At 47.5% G+C, this 18864-nt stretch overlaps 1 protein-coding gene across 1 annotated transcript in view; it reads left to right on the top strand.

Moving 5' to 3' along the window:
• The first annotated feature begins 4967 nt into the window (after positions 1–4967).
• Positions 4968–18864, top strand: part of Tcerg1l (transcription elongation regulator 1 like) — a 168709-nt gene continuing 154812 nt past the window's right edge. The window contains exons 1-3 of the mRNA XM_027929871.2: positions 4968–5297; positions 7245–7391; positions 8135–8312. Of these exons, the coding sequence (XP_027785672.2) occupies positions 4968–5297; positions 7245–7391; positions 8135–8312 (655 nt within the window). The remainder of the gene's footprint in view (positions 5298–7244; positions 7392–8134; positions 8313–18864) is intronic.

The raw sequence follows: 18864 nt of genomic DNA on the forward strand, positions 1-18864 counted from the left end.
TTACATTGGAGAGGACGCTTTCTCCCAGTGGGGCTGCACCTGCCAAGCAGGTGTGGGGGGGGCGTGAGGCCACCCCCAGAGCAGGCTGGTGACCTACTTTTTCAAGAACTGGAGATTCTGGGTGAGGCTCCCAAGGGGGCTTTCTGAGGACCGTGGCAGTTGATGTCCAGGGGAGAGGAGACATTGTAGGCATGAGGCCCCACAGGAGTGGTGGTGTTCTGTGATTGAGTTTCTGAGCACAGAGTTTACTGGCAGCAGACCCAGGGAGCCTGCCTGGATCCAGTTGCTGTCTTGCACAAGAACAGGAAAAGGATGGGAAAAGGAAAGTTGGATTCTATGTTCAATCTGGGGAAAAGAAGCTGGATTACTTCTCTGCCCTTCCTTCAGAAGCATCAAGTTTACAGCCAGGTGAGAAATGAATGCAGTTTAGCTGGGCTATGCTAGCCGGGGATCATGTCAGTGGTGCCCGGCCAGGGAAGGGGTATTTTCAGCACAAGGAAATTCAGGGTCTCTCTGTTCAACAGGAGCAGAAGTAGTTCTGGGGCCCCTTTCAGGACTGTCAAAGGAGGCGAAAGCAATGTGTTCAAAATGTCATGAGACTTGGGTGGCAGCATAAAGAAGCAGGCAGGGGTCTGGGACCCTGGCCAGAGCTAGGGTCTGTCTGGGGAGCAGTCTTATCCAACCAGAATGGTCAGATGGGCCAGGGGTGGCCACAGGCAAAAGACTGACCAAGGGAAGTAAATCAGTCCCCTGTAGGGCACACTCACCTGCCTCCTCCTTCCTCAGTGCCATAGATGCTCGCTGTTGACAGCTGGGAGGTGCTCGTGCTAAACCTCCGAGGGAAAATGAGATGGGCAGTTAGGTGTGGTACCTGCCGAAGGAAAGCTATTTACTAAACGGTGCAGTTTAATATAAAATGTAATATTACAAGATACCATATGGATACACACACCGTATATATGGATATGTGTGTGTGTGTGGGTATACATTCATTTCTACCTCATCTGTAGAAAAAATTATTGTGGAGAGAAGCCCACCAAAAGTTTCCATTACTTTTCCCTGAGTGCTTTTCTATATTTTCCCGATATTCCGTAGTAAATATTTATAATAATAATAATAATAATAATAATAATAATAATAATGCCCCTTATGAAACAAGTAATGGGGTGCGTGGTAGCCCAAGGGCCTGGTGCATCTCCTCTTGCCCTGTGTGCTAGGGCGCCTCATCCCCCGCTGCCAGACTCTGCGAACAGCCCCTCCTCTTGCCTTGGGCAGTTGATCCACATCTGTGATCTCAATGACTATGGACAGCTGTCACTCTTAATTCCAGCTCCATCCAAGACCTCTCTCCTCAACTCTTGACTGGAGTTCCAGCCAGTGACCCAGATCTTCCCAGGCGTCCGGGAGCCTTCAAAGTCAGCGTGGCTTGCTTCCTCCTCTTGGGGGCATGCTGGATGGTACAGGCCCAGCCTCACGCCTCATGGGACCTGTTTGGACCTCTCTCCACACCTCCCCTCCGTGTACCCCAGCTCAGGTGTCAACCTTCAGTCCCCTCCCAGGTCAGCCAGTCCCTGGTAGGGCACACTCAGCTTCTCCCGTGGCTTTCACCCAGGGCTTCCTCCTGGTTAGTGGTGGGTCCTGTGGGGAGGGACTGGTCAGATCCCAGCTTGCTTTGGAAAGATGTCCTGGCGTGTGGGTGGGCCAGGCAGGGGCAGCTGGGAGGCCTCAGGTCCTAGCCCTCCTCCTCCTGCCCTGGTGCTTGTTTTAACTCTGCAGGCTGGGGCGGAAGTGTTTCATCTTTCTCTCTTTTTTAGATTCTTTCGATTTTACTTTGAAAAACAAAAGAAAATAAAATTTTAAAACTACCTTCTCCAGGCTACAGAATCTTATCCCACTGATCTCTCGCTAACATCCCCCGTTATTTCTTCCTGAAAGGTAATACACAATTCAGAGCTCATTAGCAGGTGTAGATAATTCACATGTTCCCTCCTGCTGCGGATCGTCTGCTTAGGCGATATTCTGTCTCACCTTAGCTGAAAATTTCTGCTGGTTTTTCCTAAACCTAAGGACAGACTTCAGGTTGTTTTTTACTGGTTAGGATAGCTTGAGACTAAATTGTATATAAAACCCTTTATAAAGCAAATTTCTCACTGACTTTCACAGGGAGGGAAAGGGCCTATTTATGGGGTATCAGCCCTCCTCATCCTGCCTAGGCAGGTGCCCTGAGGACACTGACCTATAAGATGTCCACTGGCAGCACACACCTCCAGGAAGGCAGCCTCAGCCCAGAGGTGGACTCCTGGTTTCTGGTGGGTGGGGAGGACGGGGCTCCTTGCTTTGTGAGGAGATGGTGACACCCACTTGTGCCACCTTTGCAGCTTCTCTGCCTTTGTCTTTCAAGCCACCCTCGTGATGCACAGTGACCTTCGCAGGACTGGATCACCGAGATCATTCCTAAACAATCATCAAATGAGGATGTCTCTGAGGAAGGCACCTCTACCCAAGGGGTGCTGCTGGTCCTGGGTTCTGTGGGGCATAAGGAATGTCCTGCAGTGAATCCCACTGAGGCAAAAACCGGGAATAGAGAACGAGTCCTTTCCTGAATCCCCTCACAGCAAGTAAACAGTGGACGTTGCTCTGTGTCATCTGGAATTTAGTATGGAGCATGGTACAGAAGGGGGCTCACAGCACTATGATACAGGGACACAGCTGGCCTCTAGTAGGGGACAGCAAAAGGTTGTGGGCTACTTTGAGGCTCTTTGAAAGCACAAATACCTGGGTTTCCAGATTTTGTGCAAAGTTAAGAGTGGCCCAAGACATCAGGGCTTGGGACACATCTTTTGCCAAGCTGCCTATTACCAAGGGCGGTGCGGGGCAGCAGTGAAGCAAGACTCCCCTTGAAGGAGACAGGGAAGCACCCACAGATCATGGCTTGCCCTCTCCTGGCCTGGGGCCATACACAGAATGCTTTGCTTTTGCTGAGAGCTGCATGCAAGCTGGACATTGACACCAGGGTCTTCTGTTCCCAGCCTCTAAAACAAAAAGGGACAAATAACTCCTACTCAAACATGATGATACCTTAGTGTGGCTGTGAGACTCAGGACCAAGTTGTCACGCTACATCACATGTGTGCACACAAATATATGCACATGAATTAAGGCTTAAGCCAATAGTACCAGCCTTCTAATCTGCAGAGCTTTCTGATTTTAGGTGAGGGAAAAAAATCTTGCCAGTACTTTTGCATCAAAGAGAGATATAAACTTGCTAATTGAAAAATGTTCACATGGAGGAAAATATGGAGATGCCAGCTATGTAAATTAGCATATGCCCAGATCCAAAAGAAATCATGCCAGGCCAGGAGGAAATTAAGCAGATCAGGGGAGTGAGGAAGCACTTGGGTGCTTTGGCTTAATCAGAAGGGGCTGCCAGGGGCTGGAAGAGTGAGAACACTACACGGAGACTCCCGCCGGTCTGGGGTGCGCTGGTGGGGGCGTGTCCTCCCACCTGTCGGCTGCCTTTTCATGCCGAAACGGAAAGCATAGATCCTGAAGCCGCCTTCTGCTTGATGCCCCTAGAAGGCCTTTCAGGGGCTCCCAGATAGTGCTGCTTCCGCGCCCTGGACTTCTCTGGTACAGGGATTTCCGGAGTTCATTTGCACATGGAAGTCTCTGCCCTGCTCTCAGCAAGAATTGTCCACGCTGCCGCCTTGTGCTGGAGGATCAGGAAGAGGAGACTGGGCATCCAAGGGACAGCAATCTGCAGCAGGAGCAAGGACAGCCCAGCGGCTGGGATGGGCGCCTCCTGGCGGTGACTGCGTGTGACCAGAGCTCAGCTAGGCTCCCTTTGGCAGGCGCCCCAGGCTGTGTGAGCTCTGGGTGGAGCGAAGATACTTGGAGGAAGGGTCTGTTCTTGATTCCAGACAGTCGGGGGTGCAGAGACAGCGGTCGCGTGTGGCCAATATTGGAGGAGCACAGTCCTATGACTGGGGGAATTCAGCAGGAGTTCACAGAGGGTGATTCCTCCTTCCATGGGGAGGGTCTTGTGCAAAGGCCCTGAGGCCACCTGCCTGACATGTTGCACCATGGCGGGGGTGGGAGAAAGGAGTAGGGAGGCCGCCAAGGCAGAGGAGAGCCCTGAGGACAGCAGACATCTGGATGCTAGATTTTAGACCTGGTGCTGAGAGCTCAATCTCTGAGTTACAAGAGGCTGATGGGGGCTTGGGAAAATGTTTGGCAGATTTGTCCCAGAAAGAGATCTACCTGTGCCCAATAGTGTCCGGGTGTCCACCTGGCGTCCGGACCAGCAGTCCAGTATCTCCTAGGGCTGTGCACCCTAGAGTAGAATGAAACCTGGTAGAGAGAGCCGGTGCCCCTAGCTCCGCCCGGGCGGTGGGACGTGCCGGCTCCGGCGCCACCACCTCAGCCTCGGTTCGCCATTGCATGCAGCGTCGGGAGCCTGGAGCCCGGAGCTGGTGCCCAGTCGTGCGCGCCTCTCCGGTGGTACGCACCGTCCGCGAGAGCCAGAGGCCACCAGCGGCTGCACCGGAGCCGGCAGGAGGCGAAGGGTTGGGCTGGATCAGCTGGCCCAGGCCACGCGCGCCCTCGGCCCTCGCCGCCCCGCGCGCCCTCACCTCCCGGTGCTCAGGACTCTCGCCGCTCCGCGCCTTCGGCGCTGGGCACCCCTGCCGGTCTCCGCCGGTCCCCTCCTCCGGGTCCGCGTCTCCTCCCCGCGGCCTCGGGGTCCAGGGGTGCGGGGGCGGGGAGTGGGGCCGGGCGGGCCGGGGGCGGCGGCGCAGGCGGCCAGCTCGGAGGGGAGGGCGCGGGCAGGGGGAGGGGCTCCCGGCGCGGGGCAGGGGCGGAGCGAGCGGCCGCGCCGCGGAACCAAGTGAGTTGGCTCCGGAGCCCGCGCCGCCGCCGGCCCGCACCTCGGCGCCCGCCGCCCCGCCGCCGCCCGCGCGGGGATGTAGGATGCGGGCGGGCGCCAGGCTCCCGCGGCGGCGGCAGCTGCAGCAGCAACAGCAGCCCCGGCGGCGGCCGCCTCTCCTGTGGCCGATGAACGCAGACCCGCCGCCGCCGCCCTGGGTCTGGATGGTTCCCGGCGCGGCCGGGCTGCTCCGGCTCGGCCCCGGGGTCGCGCCCCCGCCGCTGCTGCTCGCCGCGGCCCAGCCCGCCGCGGCCCCGCTGCTCCCCGGGCTGCCCGGCTGGCCAGCCCCGGGCGAGCCCCTGCTGCCTCTGCTGCCTCTGCCCTCTGCGCCGGACCACGCCGCCGTGCACCACTATCCCCTGCTCCACGGCCAGGTAACGACCCAGCCCGCTCGCTCCGCGGCGCCGCTCCCTCCCGCCCCCGGGCGCGGCCCTCCCGGGCAGGGCGCTGTGGCCCCGGCTCGCGCTCCTCCTCCCAGGGGTCTTCGCCTCCCCGACCCTCGGGACGCAGCCTGGCAGCCAGGCATGGCCACAAAGTTCCAGCTCGACGTCCCGTTCTGCCTCGGGGCAGTTTCCCTTCTTTCTCCCGGGTCTCTGGGCGGAGCGGTTTAGACCCACACCCCAGGCCAGAGTCAGTGCGGCCACAAGTTTCGCCCGGGCCCGGGTCGCTGTCCAGCGCGCGGTGCTGAAAGCCGCCGCCGGAGCCCAGCGAGGCAGCCAGCGCCGGGGCTGAAGCCGCCTCGAAGTTGGTACTTTTACAGTCTCTGCCAGACTTGAAAGGCAGGCTGAGGATCAATAGCTGATTCTGATTCTGGTCTGGTTCCCCCTTTCACATAGACCAGGGCAGCGCTGGAGAGAATCGGGACCAGGGGAAGCCAGCAGGGGAAGCCGGCTCGGGTGCCATGAGCCCAGGGTGGTTTCCCCACCTGCCCTAGGCCGAGTCCACAGATTCGCTAATGCCATATTTCACTTCTGGAGAGTTGGGCGTTTAAAGCTTGGAATCAAAAAGAAAAAGTGACTGTGCCTTTGATTAATGGTACAACAGACCAAAGCGGGCAGGTTTTGGCAAGGTCCGTTGTTTGCCATCTAACTATGCAGACGCATTTAAATCAGGGAATAACATGTGTTTTATTCCAAAATCGACCTCATTAGCATATTCAAATGAGAGTTACCTTAGAATGCACCTTCTAATTAATTTGTCTTCAATAGTATCTTGTGAGCTTTCCTAAAAGCTGTGGTTAAACTCCTCCTAAATGGTCTTTAATGCTAACTGACACATCACATATGTGGTACTGGGTATGTATTTGATGTGTGATGCGGTTCATGCTGGGTTTTATTGGATAAATGCTGGTAGCTTTTGCCATATTTCGGAGGGTTGTTGTATCCTAATATCACCACTAGAGGTACATAATGTCAAGGAACTACAGTTTTTCCATATAGAAAACTGCATTTTTTTCCTTTTATAAATTTAAAAAGAAAAATCCAGAAAAACTTAAGTGTTTGTCTTTTAAACATTTTGTGCTATCCATATTCTGTCAAATAACAGTATTTGGAATGACAGGGATATATTCAAATATCAGGAAAATTAAAATGCATTATGATTTTACAACAATAGATATTGAACCATTCCCCATCATTGAGCAGTGGATCTCTCTGAATCCCCTGAGGAGGACTCCACTAGTTTGCTCAGGGAGACAGTCTCCTCTCCTGTCTGCTCTGTCAGTGTTTGCTGTTTTGTTCTGTGCACTGTGTTCTTCAGTTATATGATGCTTACATTTTCTTTGCTGTAGGACCTATTTTTATTGACAAATCTTGGGAAACTTTGAATCTTAACTCCTTAGCTATTTTCATTTTGAAAATATTTGCTAAGTGTTTTATAAATGGTAGATATAATTAACATGACATGCACCGAGAGGAATGTCATAACATAGCTCTGTGCTTGCTTCTGAGACTAATTCAGGGACCCCAGTGGAACAGCCAGCAGCTCTGCCTTTCCCTGTGACTCTTCCCTATCTCAGGGCGGGCCCGTTTCTTACTGTGTCCCCCTGTTTTCCTACTTAGAAGTTCCCTTTCAGTATTGAAGAGTGCAATGTTGGCAATGCCCTGTGATGCTTCAGATATGAAAACTTGTATACATTTCTATTTGATTTGTAAACATCTACAATTTTTCTAGGCTGAGGAAAGAGGGGATTTTTCTTATACTCACATTATGTACATTTGAAAATTTCTTTTTTAAAGCAATTATTCTAACAACTTTTGGTACAAGTAGAGTTGGCCAGTGTGGGCTAATGAGTGGTCCCTTGTCTTTTGCTGTTTTTACAGTGGCTGATCAGTGGCCATTCTCCACCGACGGGACTGTCCCCCTCTTCCACGGTGGAGTTGGTGCCCATTTTCCCACACATCTGCCCTTCTGCTCTGCCACCTCGTGTTGGGAGAAGTTGGATAGATAAAAGAATGCCTAACTGTAAGGTAAAAATGCAAGGGGTCTGCCTGGTCAGGTGGGCTTTTAGTTGCTGAGTTGTTGCGTGTTGGTGTAGCAAAGGAAACACCTTGTATTTTCTAATTGCAATGATGGACCACGGAGGAATAGAGAGAAATCATTTCAGAATTAGATTGACCTGTTCAAAAAACATCAGTGCAGGGGGGATGGGTATTTTACTGTAGCTTGAAGTACTTGGATTCCACACCAAAAATGTAAGATGTTTTAATTGTCTGAATAACGATTTTTAAAATCTAATTTAAAAATTTTTTTCATTTTTAAAATCTATAAACATTGAATGAAATCTAGCATTAGGCATTATATGATGCAAGTTTAAATCGTAAGAGGGAGTTTTTCTTGTTATTACAGCTTTAAGTTTTCATCTTTCTGATGGCTTGTTTTAGCTTTCACATTCAAATTCACCCAGTATGTTTTGCTGACCTGAATACTGACAAAGTGATGCATTGACTTGTTCTACACCACCAATTAGTAATCTCATTGGGGTGATTTTTCCACCTGCAAACTAGCTGCTGGGTTGAATGGACCAGGTCAGCATGCAAGGACTAGCCCAGGACACTTCAGGCATCCGAGTCCTGCCCTTTAATTTTTAGAATGGTGATTTATAGAGTGTCCAATCAGAACGCCCAGTACTGACCAACATGAGACAACATGAATGTGTGGCCCTTCTCACATGCCTCGTGCTCAGTGTTCTGTTTGCATTATTTCTGGGCAGATTTTTGTGAATAACTCCTTTGCTCTGGACTCCACGTGGATACACCCTGGGGACTCAGGACTGCTCCACCTGCTCGAGAAGCCTCCTGTGCTGGATCAAGTGGCTCTGACTCTGTCCAGGCCCATTGCTGCCTCCAGGCCTCGTCCTGCTGTGGTGCTAGGGCCTCAGCCAATGCCAGGTCAGTGCCCAAATAACAGTGGCAATGCGGTTTCTGTTTGTTTCAGTCATGAGTTGGTATGGAAACTATATTTGTCATTTTAGTGACACATGTCTCTTAGTAAATCCTCTCATACTTCATTCATGGTGTGTGTATGTTTTTAAAAATTGATTGAGTCTTGAAAATGCCAGGAACTTTGATTGGGCAAAGGGAAGGGGAGGGTGTATGGGGGCAGGTAAGATGGTGGGAATAAATAAATAAAATTTAAAAATTGATTGGATCTTGGGGAGCTCACCCATTTTTTTTTTTTTAAGAATGTAGAGTTATTTTTAAGATGAAGAGATGATGGAGGGATTTGCACAGAATGGTATTTGTGGTGCTCTGTTTTTAAAATTGGACCATGTTGTCTGTTGAGAGTTCTTAATAGGGTCACTAATCGATCATCCCACGCATTGGAAAGTGTTGTCTTCTGGGCTGAGGGTGTGCACGGGTTCTTGCTGTCTGAGGGCTCGGGCGTGTTCTCTGTAAGTTTTGCCTTCACATTGGGGTGATGGGGGTGATAGGCTATAAATGCCCTGTTGGGAAGATGAATTTTGTTCTATCTTTGGAGTCTAGTGACCTGAAAGAACATTTGTCCTGAAACAGGCTCCATGAAACAATCCCTGGATGAAGGATTGTATAATAAACCCGTATCATAACAGGAGAATAAAATCATCTTATGAATTTTTAAATTGATTTTTAAAATCACCTTAACATATGATCATATTATAAAAGCAAATGCTGCCAATGCCAGAATTGCCTTGCAGCCCCTTCCATTGTGGAATATTTTATGACTTCAGAATTACATTATCTTCCTGTAATTTCCTACCTACCAAGCTTATCTCAATATGTGTCTCTGAAATTTAGTAATAAGGAGATGTTCCTGTGGATAATGCAGTGCTGGTGTGGGAGATATATTTATTTTCTGCTCTGTTTGCCTACAAATTCATTCCAATTTGCGATGAATCTTGTTTAGCAGTGAGTCAGGAAGAACAATGCAACTCTGAGCTTCTCGCAGGACTTGAGGATTCCTGGCTGAACCTTGCCTTGCTCCTTGTGATTGAGCTTTGCTGATTAATCAAAGCCTGACTGAGCATCAAACACTTTGGAGCCCTTTACACTAAGATGATCGTGTTTCCTGTTTAATTTGATGGAGATGAAGAATGACTCAATGGCATGTGTGATACGAGGGTGTGTTGACTGTCAATCACTTTTCTAGCATATGAAGAATAATATTTTAATTTCCTAATGCATTGGCAAGAACTGTCACCAAAACAACCAGCCAGCTTAGTTTAAAAAATGGAGCAGGTAAGATGAGTTCCCTGCTCCATCCTGAGTGGACTTCTGCACCGGTACCCATCACTGAAGGTCACATAGATGCTTTCCCATGTGCTTGCCCCTCTCCCCAGGGACTGAGTCTGTGAATGTGCTGGCCATCCATCTGGTAGGAGCAGCCTATGGTAGCTTCCCACTGATTTTCTGTCGTGTGGACTTTGATGCTTACTATTATGTAGCAAATATGTAATACTTGATTCAAATAGTATTCATTAATTTTACATTTTAATTAATCTACTTTAAGGAATACAAAATATTTCTTACTACTGGGTGCAGTGGTGCACCCCTATAATCCCAGCAGCTTCAGAGACTGAGGCAGGAGGATCCAGAGTTCAAAGCCAGCCTCAGTAAAAGCCAGGCGTTAAGCAACTCAGTGAGACCCTGTCTCTGAATCAAATACAAAATAGGGCTGGCGTCTATCTCCATGGTCGAGTGGTTGAGTGGTCGAGTTCAATCCCTGATACCCCTCAAGATATTGCTTACAAACACCATCGGTATTGGAATAACCTCGCATACCAACCTCATTCACCATTTCTCAAACCCACGCTTTCCCCCGCTCCGGTTTCTTGCTCTGCTTTAGACTTACGAGCAACAACTGAACACCACACTTACAGCTCTCCTTACCCTATGGGAAGGAATGCACCTGTCCAAAGCATTTGTTTTGAGTTGAATATTTCAGAATTCCTTCACAATTTTCATTTTTTGATAAATTTCTGAATTCTTAGAAGTTATTTGCCTTTCAAAAGCATGTGTTAAATGTCCCTTCATCCAAAGGACATTTTTAAGGGGTTGTTTGTGTGCCATTAACTGCTTGACAAAAAGCTTGTATGGGAACCAAATAAAGCTGGAAGGTAGGTTAAACTCTAAGCCAGTTAAAAAATCAAAGTACATCATTCCAATTTTACCATGATAGACATTACACCTCTATTAAAACATTTACATGTAAATTTTCAGACATTTTATCATTAAAATCCTATTAAATTTCTATATCCTATTGTAAATTGATAAATTTCTTTATTTTATAAACAAACTATTTTATAAACAAATTTATAAACAAATTATTATATAACTGTGTAAATTTATAAATATATACATTTAAATGTAAATGCAGTATAAATAAAATATAAATATAAATATATTTAAAATTTTTTTAGTTGTAGTTGGACACAGTACCTTTATTTTTTAAATTTATTTTTACATAGTGCTGAGGCTTGAACCCCGTGCCTTGCATATGCTAGGTGAGTGCTCTACCACTGAGCCACAACCTCAGCCCCAAGATATAAATATATTTTATAATTGATATATTACATTCTTCAATCTTGTTATATACTTTTTTTTTTTGGTACTAGGGATTGAACCTGGGGCACTTAGCCACTGAGCCACATCCCCAGCTCTTTTAATTTTTTATTTTGAGACAGGGTCTTGCTAGGTTGCTTAGGGCCTCCTTAAGTCGCTGAGGCTGGTTGGACTTGCGATCCTCCTTCCTCGGCTGCCTGAGCCACCTGGATGATAGGTGTGGGCCACTGTGCCTGGCTTTGTTATACATTTTTATGTTCAGAAATAAGGGGCTGTAGAATCAGATGTATTTTATCGATCCCCTTTAAATTAAGAAGCATATTGAAAATTCCGAAGAACTGGGGAAGTGAGTCAAGAGCCTTCATCTTAAACAGGCCTCGTGGGTAAGATCTTTTCTCGGTTGACAGTAGTTTCTGTGTAATGGTTGTTTTGTTAGCGCTTTAACACAATTTCAGGGATTGAGGCAGTTTAGACCACGGACTCAGCAGTGTACCCCTGGCCACTTGTGTCTGAGTAGGCACGCGTGACTGGAGTTGGAGGTGGCCTTGGGCAGACATGTTGAGTGATCTCTGGGGCTCAGATTACCAATGCGCCCCCTGGTGATGTTGAGTAAGGAGTAACTGCCTGACATAGGTGCCAGAGAACGTGTGTGTGGCTTGAATGACCTTGGAGAGCCATCTGAGATTTGATAACTAGTACAGAGGACTTCACTTTGCATGCATACTGGCTCATCCATGATGACAGTGATGATCATCTGCCTTATGCTCAGATCTAGGAGGGCCCACTGACCACTGGGGAGAGCTGAGTAGTGACTAGCGGTCATTTTCTCTGTGTTCACCCAGCCCACTGTCTTCTGGCATCTTCTTAGTGGTCATGGTGTGGGCAGCTGGACTGTCAAGGCTCCTCCCCTGCTCAGCTCATGCTGCCGTGATGTGGAGGACAGAGTAGCCTGGGTTGCTTAGACGACAGTTACTTCTCACGGTTCTGGAGTCTGGATGTCCTGATGGGGCTCCATGTGGCTGAGGCAGGAGGGTTGTCTTGCCTGGCCTACAGTGGCTGCCTTCTCTGTGTCCTGGTTTGGCAGAGGGGACAAGGGGCTCTCTGGGGCTCCTTGTATAAAGACATGAGTCCCATCATGGACCATGCTCCTAGACCTCCAGTCCTGAGGCCCTCTTCCTGGTGCCGTCACCGGGGGTTGGATCTGGGGGTCACCTTCAGGTCGATCCCTGCTCTGCTGAAGAGCTCAGCAGTAGGTAGCAGACCTTGGTGCCAGCCCATCCCTGCAGGTGTTTGGAGGAGGGCGTTCTCAGAGAAGCGCTCCTGGGCTAAGGCCCCTGAGGAGGAAGGGTCGGTGGAATGCCAAGCCAAGGGAGTGCAATGTTCAGTCACAAAGATGTGAGAGAGGAGCCACCAGGTGGACCCCGCAGCCGGGGTGGTACAGGGCGGAGAGGTGGAGCCAGGGCAGCTGAGCCTGGGTCTCTTCAGGGAGACGCTCTCCAGCTCCTCTGGGGCTGTCAAGGGATTCTCATGTCACCTTCCTGCTGAGGACCCACAGCCCTCCCAGGAAGTATGGAGAAGAGGGAGCCTTGTCACTGACAAGTGAATCCAAAGATGCAAAAATACACAGTCTCAGCTACGTTAGGAACAAAGGTCTGCAATGACAATTTAGTGGCTTTTAAGAAATCACCTGTATTATGGCTGCCTCAGACACAGCCAGGCGGGAGGGAGGCAGCCTCTCAGGGCAGTGCCTCCTCCTGGAGAGCTTCACTTGCCACCGGCTTCTGTCCCTCCTGCTCCCTGAGCACATGTGGACACAGGGTGACTCACAGGCGCAGCAGAGCCCAGGGTGGCAGCGGCGCGCCCAGGGGCTCTGTAGTCCACTCCCAGAAACGAGAACTTCAGAGCCCTGAGTTCTTCAGAAATAGAGCTACTTAGGCGGAGAGTGTGGGGCGGGGAGGAGACCCCCCCCTCCACTTTGTCCAGTGAGATGTCAGAGCCAGAGTCCCGCTGGAAACCGGGGACTCCTGGGAAAGTTGCCTGGGGGACACTGTGCATCAGCTGAAGACCCAAGGGCTCACTTGGTTCAAAGATGAGTCAAGAGAGGCAGGGAGAAGGTGGCAGCCGAGGACGGCGACTGAGAGGGCTCAGCCAGGCACAGGGCATGAACTCCACGAGGAGAGGAAGGCAGGTTTGAACAGGACCGAGGAAAGTTAGTATAAATCTACTTTTATTTGCCTTAACAGGCAAAAGGAAATGAACAAATAAAAGACCATAGAAAAGCAGTAAAAGATGACTGATCAGTAAAAATCAGTAATTAAGTGGGAGCTGCCCATCTGAAAAGATGATTTGAAGCAATTGGAAAAGAATGCAAAGAAACTTCCGGAAACTAGCAATTAGAATATTCACAGAGAAGGACTAATTGTGACGTTAGTGAGAGAACACGGTACAGAAGCATTCATGAGCATAAATAGCTGTGGTTGTGAACATGAGATGATAATGGAAGGAGATAAATGTGTGAACCCAGAAGACAGGCGACAGATCCATTTACCAGCAGAGTACTGAAGATGCCCAGGCGTCCGCTGGGAAATGGGGTTGATGGCCTTGTGGCTTCAGCTCACCCCACAGAATTGGATGGGATCAGCTCCTGCAGAGAAGTTCAGAGGATCAGGACGAAGCAAGTTGGTCCGTAAAGAAATTCATGCCCCACAAAATGTTTGTGCAAATGCTCAATCATGAATCCGTGTTGTCTAACACTTACGGTACCACCCCTCCATCTGCTCAGGAAAGGGTGTAAAAGCAGAATTGCTGTTTTTGCCTGTTAAAAATACAGCTTAGCTGTTTGACTTACTATCTTTTTAATTTTTCTGCCATTATTATATCCTGTTTTTATGTTCTCTGTTTTTTTCTTTGTTTTATTCTGTTTCTGCATTTGGGTGACATTTATATTTTGTTTACTTTTGTCTATATTATTATTTGGAATTTGTCCACACTGATCTTATTTTCTCAAGCAATTACCTGTAAGATTTAAAAAAAAAAAAAAAACTGACTTGAGCATATGTTTTCTCAATTTTCAAATCATGACAACACTATTAGTTTAGAATTCTTTTATGAAACATGAGACTTTTGGGGAAATTTTTCATAGTAAAATTTTCTTTCTTTTTATTTTTTATTTTTATTTATTCCTCAACTAAGACGTAAATCTAATACTAGAACTAAAAATGATGAAGTCACATTTCAAGCATCTGTAGTATCAGCAATTACTATTAATTGCTGAGAATATATGTAAATATTTGTTAATTTGATTACAGAAATAAGTGAAAAACTCCAAGCAGTTTTCTTGGTGGGAAAGAGGTTGCTATAATAATTGTAATCTCAATAAACTCAGATTACACTGGTAAAGGGAGGCAGGTGAGGGTGTAAACTCTTCCAAATCCCTCAGCTTTGTTGAAAGAAGGTGAAGTAGTCAAACACCCCAACCGGAGTCCAGGCTGATAATTAAGTCACCCAGGACTGAACCTGGGCCAGGTGTCTACCACCCTGCAGGGAAGGGGCATAGGTTCATGGTCCGTTGTGCAGGAATCGTGATGGCTGCAACTGGAGCGTGGATACCCAGAGATTGTTAGACACCCCAGAACTCGCCGTAAGCAAAAGCCATTGTTACAGAGATTTGAAGCCTGTGGGGCAGGGAATGTACCCATGATAACAAAAATCCCAATCTGGGACAACTCCTGGATAGGCCAACTCAACTTCATGTACTTCATGTCATGCCTGACAGAAGAAAGAGTGGGCCTGTTCCCTGGGGGGAGTCCTGCAATCATGTCCTCTATTGTCCCATTCTCAAGGTCTTGCATTTGATAAAAAGTACAAGACACACGAGTCAAACAAGAAATGATAAACCACTGTCAAGATACAGAATACTGGACAGAACTAGACCCTAGGATGGTGCTGATATTGGCATTTAAGACCAGGACTTTAAATTAACTTTGATGAGTGCTTAGATTGGTGTAATAGAAAGGAGAACATTTTGAACAAACAGTTGGGGAATTTTATCAGAGATAGAAATATGCAAAAGTCAAATTGCAATATTAGAAAAACAAGCATGCTTCCTCAGAATTGTGGGATAAGATCCAAAAGTTCAACGCATACATAACTGAAGTCCCAAGAGGACAAGGAGAAAAACACTCAGAAAAAAATATTTGAAGAGATAATGACAACAGGTGATAGGAATATAATCCATGTTGTCAAGCTACAGATCCAAGGCGCTCAGCAAACCCCAAGAGGGAGATGTGGCAAAAACAAACAAAACATATGTTTTGACACTGAACACTAGACCAGCCATATTCTAATCTGTGATTCAAAGATTAGAAATAGATCTTGAAGGCAGACAAAGAGAAAGGACACATTAGGTATATAGAGACACAGGAGTTTCATAGTCAGAACATGCACAAGCCAGGAGACAATGAAGTGACGTGTTCACCTACTGAAAAGAAGCTCTCCATCCAGAACTCAACCAAGCAAAGATGCTAATGGCAGCCGTTATGGGGCCAGCCCAGGTGCCTACCAACTGATGAACGGATAAAGATAATGTGGTGTGTGTGCACAACGGAGTTCTGCTCAGCTATGAAGAAGGAAATGATGGCATTCTCCAGTAAAGGATGGATTTGGAGAACATCAGCTACGTGAGCCAGGCTCAGGAAGTCAAGGATCAAATGTTCTCTCATGTGCAGAAGCTGGAACAAAATAAGGGTACAAAAAGGGGGAGGGGCACTTTGAAAATGGAAGGGAGATGAGTGGAGTGCAGAAAGGGGTTGAGGGGAGGGAGGAGAGATGGAAAGGGAGGAGAGGCAGAAGGAAATTGGCCACATTGGGCTGTGTGCATGTGTGAATGTACCATGGTGAATCCCGCCTTTATGTATACCTAATCTTATAAGCCCAGTAAATAGATGGGAAGCCAGTGGAGGAGAGGTGGGGAAGTCGGGAGGAGAGAACGGTAGGGAGAAGGAAAAGGAGAAGGGAGAAGGAAAACGGGCCAAGGTTTTCAGTCCCAGGCACAATATCAAGAAGATCTGACTCTCACAGAGCCCATAACAGTGAACATAAGGAGGACTGGGCTGGAGGAAATCCTACTCCATGCCTGTGTGATCCTGTCAGAGTGAGCCCCAGTACCATGTGTGGCCGTAGTGCATGAATAGAAACATAAAAAACCACAGTGAAATGTTTTCCTCCAGAACTAAAACTGAATGGAATTTATTGCCTGGAGACCAGCAGTTCTAGAAATTACAGGAAGACATGATATTATAGCAGAGAGAAACTTGCCTTTACTCAAGAAAATAGAGTGATAGAGATGGTGAAATATGTATTTTCCTTATTTGTAATTTCTCTAAGAATAATTGTATGAAGAACAAAGAACAGTGATGTAACATGTGTGTATATGTAAAACAAAAAGGCATGTCAACAATTTCACAAAGGACTGGAGGGAAGGACTGAAGTATAGCACTGTGACCATCACACCATGTGTGACGTGGGGTAGTGATATTCGAGGATCAATATCTTGATAGATAAATGATATGCCTCATATATTTACATGAAAATACATGCATATATATTTATAAAGACATATCTTTATGCCTAATATATATTACAGTAAGACTTGCTACTATAATATTAATTATGGTGGAGCACAGAGCAGGCAGTTGGAATTGTGAAAGGAATTATAATCGTGGAGATAAACATGGAATCATAACAGATACTCAGATCAGCTCCCAAACAGGCAGAAAACAAGAGCAAAAGATCAGAGCACAGCTGGAACGACTATTTGTAAAACTGTAAAACGGTAGATTTAAATGGAAGGTCCACGCTCCCTGTTTAACCGGCCAAGGTTTTCAGGTTTTCAGTCCCAGGCACAACATCAAGAAGAACTCACTCTCACAGAGCCCATAACAGTGAACACAAGGAGGACCAGAGATCCCTTGCAAATGCTCACCCAGAAAGAGCCGAGGGGCCGTGAGGCCACAGCCGTCAGAATTCAGGAGAGGTGACCTGGGGATGCGGCAGCACAGCTGGCGTGTGAGAGGCAAGGGCCCAGAGCTGCCAAGGGCAGGAAGCCAAGGCCGGCCCAGTGGCAGGAGGGAGGACAAGGGGCTTTAGCAGGAGACCAGCTCACCTGGGGGAGAGGCAGAGTGCAGAGCGCAGGGCTTTAGGGCCGGGCCCCTCTGTGCAGGCCACTCCGGAGGCCCTGACCTGCGTGGAGTGCTGACGGCTCCCACGGCCTCAGCTGTAACCAAGCCAACCCGTTTCGCAGGATTAGAAGCCTACGCTGTTTGCTCTCAGACCACCATAGGATTAGGCTAAAAATCAATAGTGAAAAAAAAATACCTAGCAAATCTTCAAATATCTGAAATAGCCAATACGCTGAAGCCACCAATGATTCAAAGAGAGAAAATTCAAAAATGTTTTAAAGTGAAGGAAAATGAAAACCAATATAAAATATCTTGTGGGATACACCTTAAGCAATGCTAAATGGAAATTTATAGTATTAAAATGATGACATGGAAAAAGGATCTACGAAATTAGTTACCTAAGCTTCACCTTAGAAAACTAGAAAAGAGAAAGGCACAGAAATTAAAACACGGACAGCAGAAATCAAAGCAATTAAAAACAGAAATTACAATCATGACCCAGGGCGAGTGCTCTGTAGGACCAGCACAGCTGACACACTCCTGCCTAGGCAGAGCAGGAGAAGGAGACCCAGGGACGCCATCCAGAGGGAAGGGCTCCCCGAGCGCTTGGTGAGAACGCGGTGGGAAGGCATCTGACACGTCTCGGCAGTGAGTTCCACGCTGCGGTGGGACCTAGGAACCCCGGGTAGAACCAGGTCTGCACAAGGCTGACTCCGTGGGCCAGCCTCCCCTCAGCAAAACCCACCCCAGGCAGCCCCTCTGCGACCTTCCACCAGCCCTTCTAGAAGAAATCATACCCACGTTTAAATAAACTGGTCCAGGAAAGGGAAGAAAATTCCCCAGCCATTTCCTGAGGTCAGTTCTCCCCTAAGACAAAAACCACGGGGATGTGACGGGGGGCCATAGCCCCAGTGGGCTTCACCAACAAAGCTGCCCAGCGTAATCCTAACAAACCAAACCAGCGACCCAGAGAAACGATAGTACATCTCGACCAAGTGGATCTTCTTTTTTTCTTGGAGTGTAATGCTGAATTGATATTAGAAAATCAATTGATCTTATTTATCAAAAGAACAAAGCAAAAAAAGAAGAAAAACGAAAGTATATATTTACCAAACTCAGCATCCATTCAGACTGAAAACAAACACCCACCTGTACTCTGTATTCACGGCTGGATGACTCAATAAGGTTAAGATGCCAGTTGGCTCCAATTGATCTGTGTGTATTCAAGGGAACCCTAAACTAAACCCCAGTTTCAAAGAAATTGATAACTTAATTCAATAATCGATATGGAAAAGCAAAGAGTTTGAAGGAAGAAAACCAAATGTGAGCACTCCTATGTGGCTGATGTGATCTCTTGATAAAGGACTGGGGCGTAGGCTCTTGTGGAATTGGAATGGAGAACCCAGGGATGAAGACTGACAGGGCACTGATGCAGACCATCAGAAGGGACAAGTTCTGGACAATCAATTTTTGAAAAGGTGCAAAGAAAATTCAGTCAATAGAAGGTTTTCTTTTCAACAAATGGTTTGGGGACAATTGACCATCCTTCTTCAAAATAAACCTTGATCAATATCTTGTGCCAAGGAAAAACTCAAAATGAAATATAGACTTATAGAAAACCAAAAGTCTAAAAGTTCTGGAAGAAGACATAGAATGAAAACGTTGTGGTCTTGGTTCAGGCAAAGTTTCCTACATCTGGCACCAAAGACATGGACCACGTAAGA

This window comes from Marmota flaviventris, chromosome 4 (genome assembly GCF_047511675.1).
Source record: "Marmota flaviventris isolate mMarFla1 chromosome 4, mMarFla1.hap1, whole genome shotgun sequence".
NCBI lineage: Eukaryota > Metazoa > Chordata > Mammalia > Rodentia > Sciuridae > Marmota > Marmota flaviventris.